General features: G+C 40.4%; 1 protein-coding gene across 11 annotated transcripts in view; it reads left to right on the top strand.

Annotated features, from left to right (window-relative positions):
- Positions 1–5,126: 5,126 nt before the first annotated feature.
- ZC3H14 (zinc finger CCCH-type containing 14) overlaps positions 5,127–7,755 on the top strand; it is a 45,386-nt gene continuing 42,757 nt past the window's right edge. For 5 of the 11 annotated variants that reach the window (XM_031952394.1, XM_031952390.1, XM_031952393.1 and 2 more), the window contains exons 1-2: positions 5,127–5,290; positions 6,251–6,293. In XM_031952394.1, coding sequence (XP_031808254.1) covers positions 5,255–5,290; positions 6,251–6,293 — 79 coding nt within the window. In that variant the 5' untranslated portion in view covers positions 5,127–5,254. Of the gene's footprint in view, positions 5,291–5,434; positions 6,294–7,755 lie in introns of those variants that run through there. The other 6 variants (XM_031952392.1, XM_031952395.1, XM_031952391.1 and 3 more) reach the window with 3 other exon arrangements.

The raw sequence follows: 7,755 nt of genomic DNA, 5'->3' as shown, positions 1-7,755 counted from the left end.
TGACACAACTTCTATCACATTTATTTATCTCATTTAATCCTCTGATATGGTGTCCATTTTAAAGAAGGGAAGAAATCAGAAGGAGGTTAAGTGATTTGACCAGGGTCACACAAGTAGTAAGTGTCTGAAGCAGGATTTAAACTCAGGTCTTCCTGACTTCAGCCCTCAATTTATTTTATCACTTTCCTGGACTGCAGACTCTATAGCAGAACAACTGTAGCAGAGCAACTTTTTAAAAAAGCCCTTTAGCAGTCGACTCCATTAAGAGAGGTCCAATGACCAGAGTAAGGGAGATAAAAAGTGCTGCTCTACTCTTCCCTCTTGAGTTCACATCTGGAATCTTATTCTGAATAGCACATTTTAAGAGAAAACAGACATCTGGAACATTTTCAGAAATGGGTAACTAGAATGGTGAAAGTTTTGGAGAACATACTAAATAGTAATTGGTGGAAGGAATTGTGGATATTTAGTTTATCTGTCAACAAGCATTTATTAATTACTCTAGGTCAAGAGAAAGAACTCTGGGTGATGACTAAAAACCATTACATTGAATTCCCAATCCCTATATGCCCACATGCATTTTTGATTTCCTTCACAAGCTAATTGTACAATATTTCAGAGTCTGATTCTTTTTGTACAGCAAAATAACGTTTGGTCATGTATACTCATTGTGTATCTAATTTATATTTTAATATATTTAACATCTACTGGTCATCCTGCCATCTGGGGGAGGGGGTGGGGGGTAAGAGGTGAAAAATTGGAACAAGAGGTTTGGCAATTGTTAATGCTGTAAAGTTACCCATACATATAACCTGTAAATAAAAGGCTATTAAATAAAAAAAAAAAGATCAGAAAAAAAATTACTCTAGGTCAGGCATTATGCTAACTTCTGGGAATACAAATATAAGAAGAAAGACGCTTCCTGCCCTCAATGAACTTATATTCCAAATTTGCTATTGTTGGTTAGTCCTTTCAGACTCTTTATGACTCCATGGACCATAGCACAATAGGCCCTTCTAGCTTCCATTATCTTTCAAAGTATCTCCAAGTTCGTGTTTATTGTTTCTATGACACTACCTCTCCATCTCATTACCTGGCTTCTTTTGGCTTCAATCTTTCCCAATATCGGGTCTTTTCTAATCAGTCCTTTCTTCTCATTATATGGCCAAAGTATTTAAGCTTCCCTTTCAAGTATTTGACCTTCCAGTGAATGCATAGCCTGAATTAATTTCTTTAAGTATTGACTGATTTGATCTCCTTGCTGTCCAAGGACTTTCAAAATTCTTCTCTAGCACAACAAAAGCACTGTGATTTCCTTATAGACCAATTCTCACAGCTACACATTGCTCCTGAAAAAAACCATCCCTTAATTTCAGAAAGGCCTGGAGAGACTTGCACGAACTGATGCTGAGTGAAATGGGCAGGACCAGGAGATCATTATATACTTCAACAACAATACTATATGATGACCAGTTCTGATGGACCAGGCCATCCTCAGCAACGAGATCAACCAAATCATTTCTAATGGAGTAGTAATGAACTGAACCAGCTACGCCCAGAGAAAGAACTCTGGGAGATGACTAAAAACCATTACATTGAATTCCCAATCCCTATAGTTATGCACACATGCATTTTTGATTTCCTTCACAAGCTAATTGTACAATATTTCAGAGTCTGATTCTTTTTGTACAGCAAAATAACGTTTTAGTCATGTATACTTATTATTATCTAATTTATATTTTAATATATTTAACATCTACTGTCATCCTACCATCTGGGGAGGGTAGAGGTAAGAGGTGAAAAATTGGAACAAGAAGTTTGGCAATTGTTAATGCTGTAAAGTTACCCATGCATATATCCTGTAAATAAAAGGCTATTAAATAAATAAATTAAAAAAAAAAAAAAAACCATCCTTGACAATGTGAATCTTTGTCAGAAAGTGATATCTCTGTTTTTTAGTATGTTGTCCAAATGTGCCATAGCTTTCCTTCCAAGGAACAAGCATCTTTTAATTCCATGGTTGTAGTCACCCTCTGTAGTGATTTTTAAGCCCAAGGAAGTTTTTCACTGCTTCCTTTCTTCTTCATTTGCTAGGAAGTGATGGGACTGTTGCCACAATCTTAGGTTTTTTTGGATGTTAAGCTTCAACTTTTACCCTCATCAAGAGGTTTCTTCATTTTTCTTCATTTTCTTCCAACAGAGTGGTATATCTGAGAGTGCTGAATTCTGACTTTTGATTCACTTAGCCTGGTGTTCCACATGATATACTCTGTATATAAGTTAAATAAAGATGGTGATAATATACAAACTTGTAATCTTTTTTCAATCTTAAGCCATTCTAAAGGGGTGAGACAATACACACAAGGAAGCTAAAGGGGTGAGGCTGGCACAGATTCGAGGTAGAGAAAGTTTGATAAAGGTTTGGTAGACTTAGGGGAAAATATAATAAAAGCTATCATTTATAAAGCTCTCTTAATTCTTATTTTATGTGATCCTCACAGACACCCTAGGATGTAGATGCTATTACTATTTCCAAACTTCAGACTAGAAAACTGAGGCAGATGGAAGTTAAATTACTTACCTAGGCTCACACAATGAATGGTTATCAGAGGCAAAATCTGAACTCAGGTCTTGCCAATTCCAACACTCTACCCATTTGAACATTTATTCTATGGAAGAGGCTTATCAGTTTTATTTTATTTAGTCCCAGAGAGCAGGCTCGGGAACAGTAGATAGATATAGAAAAGAAGCAGATTTAGAATTATCATAAGAAATAATTTCCATTGAGCGCATCTGGGCAGCTTCCTTGGGGAGCTATTCCACTACACCACTACTCCACTAAGGCTCTGTGAATATGGAGTTAAGGGTAGAGGCCAATTTGCAAGAGGTGACAATTTGATTCAGTTTGAGTGTATCCACAAAGATCCATGTTCCCTAGATAGCAAAGTCAGGGCAGCCAGTAAGAACCAGGGAAAGGTCTTTGACCTCCTGAGAATCCCAGAGAGCTTGGCACTTTTCCAATAATTCCAGTCATTAGAGTGGAGCGAGCCCCAAAGGTTCTGGGGTGAGCCTAGGACACCAGCAACACCTGTTGTTGGACCAGATTAATGACTAACAGTGCCATCTGCTGGCACTTTCTTTAGGCATTTTAATGAAATTTGGCTCCAGCCTTAGGTTTTTCCCTAGATTCTAGCAACTATTTATGCTAGGATACTTCTGTGGGTTCAGACCCATCCACACCGCTGCTTGTTTACCTGGATTTCTACTCCCTGGCTTGTTCCTAACCACTAAATACCCTCCAGTTTCCTTGGCTGTGACCCAAATGAATACTTCTCTTGATTTGAATACAAAATCAGCAAAATCTGAAACCACTAACACCCCAAATTATGCCTAAATGGCTAAACTATAAGACCATACGAGAAAGTCAGGAAGAGGAAAAATATATGATTTTTGAAGATCAGTTCCCAGGAATTTAGTAGAGAGGCAATGTGTGGTATAGTGAAATGAGTGCTATTTTTAGTTATGAAAAACTGGGTTCAAATTTCACTTAAGTCAGAGTTCATCTTATCAATGGAATTTCACGAATGCCATCAATGTGAAAACAAATGACCACATAAATATGTCAATAAGGACCCAGAGATAAAGTGTGGGCACACTCTTTACTTTATTTTTTTTTAATTTAATAGCCTTTTATTTACAGGATATATACATGGGTAACTTTACAGCATCAACAATTGCCAAACCTCTTGTTCCAATTTTTCACCTCTTACCCCCCACCCCCTCCCCCAGATGGCAGGATGACCAGCAGATGTTAAATATATTAAAATACAAATTAGATACAGAATAAGTATATATGACCAAAATGCCACTTTACTGTACAAAAAGAATCAGACTCTGAAATATTGTACAATTAGCCTGTGAAGGAAATCCAAAATGCAGGTGTGCATAAAAGGCACACTCTTTACTTAACAACACTTATATGTATACACGCTTGCTTATGCATTTAAATAAAGAAAACCTGGCTCCATTGCTTAATGTTCTTATGAACTCCTTAGGATCTCAGCTCCATTATCTATAAAATAGAGGAATTGAATTATATAGTTTTTAAGTGTCCATTTAAATCTTTATTTTTCTAATGAAAACCTTAGAGTACATGAAAAAAAAATGAGTTTAGAGTTTTCAGCAGGTGCTGTATATAATAGATTGTTCTCTGTTAATCTTTTCATTGGCTTTTTAAAAAAATACTAAAACATTCCAATGAGTACTGATGGAAAAGTCAGCATATTGGTGGTGTCGTTTTACTGAAACTTCAAAAATTAACCCCTCTGTTCTGTGTGGTCTTTTGCAGATAGACTGAATGGTAGCCTGAGAAGCTAAAATCTGGCTTTTAATTTTGATGTAGAATGATTTTCATTTTCTTTATAGAGCGAGCTGCAGTGTTGTTGCCTTTGAGGTTTTTCCCATCTTCGGTTGTCTTCAATCTCTCTGATGTTTCTGCTCTTTTAGATTTTAAATGAGTCATTCTTCAGCTGTCAGTCTTTAATCTAGACTGACAAATACTCCCATTGCTTTGATAGGACTAAATCAGATGTGTGCTTTAGTTATCAGTTAACTGACTGTAAGGAAAGAACCAGAGACCAACCTCTGGCTATGAGATTGGCTATCCCAGAGTGATTGGCAGTGTCAGAAGAGAGAAAGTGGCACGTAGCAGAGATGTAAAGGGAGCACTCTTAAGACTTGAGAAAAGATTGGATGTTCAAAGTGAGAGAGAGTAAGGAGTGCAAGATAATACTTGGGCTGAAAGTTTGGGGGAATCATGTTTGTCCGCGTAATAGGAAAGTTAAGAAGAGGAGGAGGAGAAGAAAAAGAAAGGGAAGGACCAGAGGAGGTGGAGGAACGGGAGTGGGGATGGGAGGATGGAGGAGGCAGGGGAGAAGATGAGGGATGAATGGGGGAGGGGAGAGGAGAAAAAGAGTGTGTTCTGCGCCCCTCCTTCCACCAGAGGGCGCCCGTCACACTGCCGTGCCGTGCCGGAGGAGGAAGGCGACGTTCCTTCCCTTAATCTTCCTCCTTTCCTCTAGTTCTCCTTTCGCTTTCCCCGCCAGTCTGGAGGCGGGGACGCGCCGTACGTGCGGCGGGGGCGGAGCGCGGGTGGCGGGGGCGGCGGCTGCAGGGACTCTCGGAGAACCGCTGGTGCCCGGTAACGGAGGCCGCCGGAACCACCCGCGTCCAGCCCGCGCCCCGCTCCGGGACCATGGAGATTGGCACTGAGATCAGTCGCAAGATCCGGGTGAGGCCCGAGCCGGCGTCGGTCTGTCAGTCAGCCCGGCCCCGGGTGGGGGTGGGGGCTGGAGGGAGCGTTGGCGGGAGCGACGGGCGGTGGGCTGGGAACAGTGGGGGAGGGGGCGGGGCGGTGCCTAGGCCTGTGGGGGCGGGCGTGGGACCCGGGCCGAGGGCTGTGCGGGACGCCTGGGGTTGTCAGGGATAACCAGGGCTTTGGCTCGGACGTTCCGGCCCCCTCCTTTTTGCCCCTGGCCGCCTCAGGCCGACTCCGGAGGCCGCTCCCTTTCCCCCCAGGCGCCTCGGGTCGGCCCGAGGCTCCTTTGCTGTTTTGCTTCTGACGTGTGCTGGCTGCTCTGGGGCTGCGAGCGAGGGTTTTTGTGGATTCGTTCTGGTGGCTGCTTGGGGTCGTGGCGGAGGCCATGTCCTCCCACCTCCCACCGAGCTTTTAAGGAACCACCCAATTAGAGACCTGTCGCTTTTCTGGGAATCCGCTGCTCAGTTGCTGTTACTGCTTGGAAATTGTCCGGGGGCGGGAAGAGGGAAATCTTTGAAATTCAGACCCAACCAAGTCACCTCTGACCTGCTAAAGGAAAAAAAAACAAAAAAAAAAAAACCTTGTATCACATTTTTGGAATATGTATTTCCTTTGAAAAGAATGGCTCGTCTCAGCAAAATCTCCCTAAAGTAGATGAATTTTCAATATATTTACTTTGCTTCAAATTACACTTGACTCCTTGTGATGTTCAGTTTAGAACTAGCGTGGGATTAATTATGCCAGGGAAATCAGTTCTTACGAAGACTTTGAAATTTATTGTCTAAAAGGCCAACCGAAAACTGGGCCATCTCAGTTTCAGAGTTGGACATCACTTGATTGTCCGACCTCCTGCAACTTTGATTTTTTTTTTATATCTCGTTCTGTCACATTTTAATGATAACCTCATTTCTCATGTGCTCAATTTTTCTTCAGAGTGCCATTAAGGGAAAATTGCAGGAATTGGGAGCTTATGTAGGTAAGTTTTGTCATATTTGTAAGTCATAAATTGGAGAGTTTATTTTTATTAGAGATGCCATAGAATTATAGAATTTCAAAGTTGCAAGGCACTTAAGTGACCATTTAATCCAACTTATTTACCAGATTTTCTCAGCATTTTATTTATTTTTTTTTTTTTTTTTTTTTTTTATTTAATAGCCTTTTATTTACAGGTTATATGCATGGGTAACTTTACAGCATTAACAATTGCCAAACCTCTTGTTCCAATTTTTCACCTCTTACCCCCCCATCCCCTCCCCTAGATGGCAGGATGACCAGTAGATGTTAAATATATTAAAATATAAATTAGATACACAATAAGTATACATGACCAAAACGTTATTTTGCTGTAGAAAAAGAATCAGACTCTGAAATATTGTACAATTAGCTTGTGAAGGAAATCAAAAATGCAGGTGGGCATAAATATAGGGATTGGGAATTCAATGTAATGGTTTTTGGTCATCTCCCAGAGTTCTTTTTCTGGGTATAGCTGGTTCAGTTCATTACTGCTCCATTGGAAATGATTTGGTTGATCTCGTTGCTGAGGATGGCCTGGTCCATCAGAACTGGTCATCATCTAGTATTGTTGTTGAAGTATATAATGATCTCCTGGTCCTGCTCATTTCACTCAGCATCAGTTCGTGTAAGTCTCTCCAGGCCTTTCTGAAATTATCCTGTTAGTCATTTCTTACAGAACAGTAATATTCCATAATTTTCATATACCACAATTTATTCAGCCATTCTCCAACTGATGGACATCCATTCAGTTTCCAGTTTTTAGCCACTACAAAAAGGGCTGCCGCAAACATTCGTGCACATACAGGTCCCTTTCCCTTCTTTATAATCTCTTTGGGATATAAGCCCAGTAGTAACACTGCTGGATCAAAGGGTATGCACAGTTTGATAACTTTTTGTTCCTCACCATTTTAACCTGGACAAATAACCATCCAATTTGTCCCCATAGGGTAAGAGAGTTAAACTATGTTCTAGCAACCCATTCCACTTTCAGATAGTTCTTAATGTTGGTAAGATTTTCCTTACATTGGGTAGAATCTTGCCTCTGTAATTTAGACACATTTTTCTTAATTCTGCCTTCTGGAACTGGAAATCCAAGTCCAATCTTTCTTCTGGAAGATACTAATTCAGTTACTTGAAAGCACCTATCAGCTCCCTTCTTTTAAGTTTATTCTTTAGACTAAGTCTCCAGTTCCATCAGCATGACATCGAGGCCCTTGACCATCTTGGCTGCTTTTCGCTGAATTTTCTTGAACTTTAGGTCCTTCTTAAAATGCTCTTAGAACTGAACAGACTTCCAAATGTGATCTGACCAAGGAAAAGTACTATTACTTGTATCACAATTACCTAAGATTTCTTGATTTTTTTTTTTGGGGGGGGGGTTGCTAAATTCTTTAATTCATATTGAGCTTTAAAATCAGAGAGGC

The sequence above is a fragment of the Sarcophilus harrisii genome, chromosome 2 (assembly GCF_902635505.1).
Source record: "Sarcophilus harrisii chromosome 2, mSarHar1.11, whole genome shotgun sequence".
Lineage (NCBI taxonomy): Eukaryota > Metazoa > Chordata > Mammalia > Dasyuromorphia > Dasyuridae > Sarcophilus > Sarcophilus harrisii.
The sequence above is the reverse complement of the archived record's forward strand: the minus strand, read 5'-3'. Positions and strand labels throughout refer to the sequence as shown.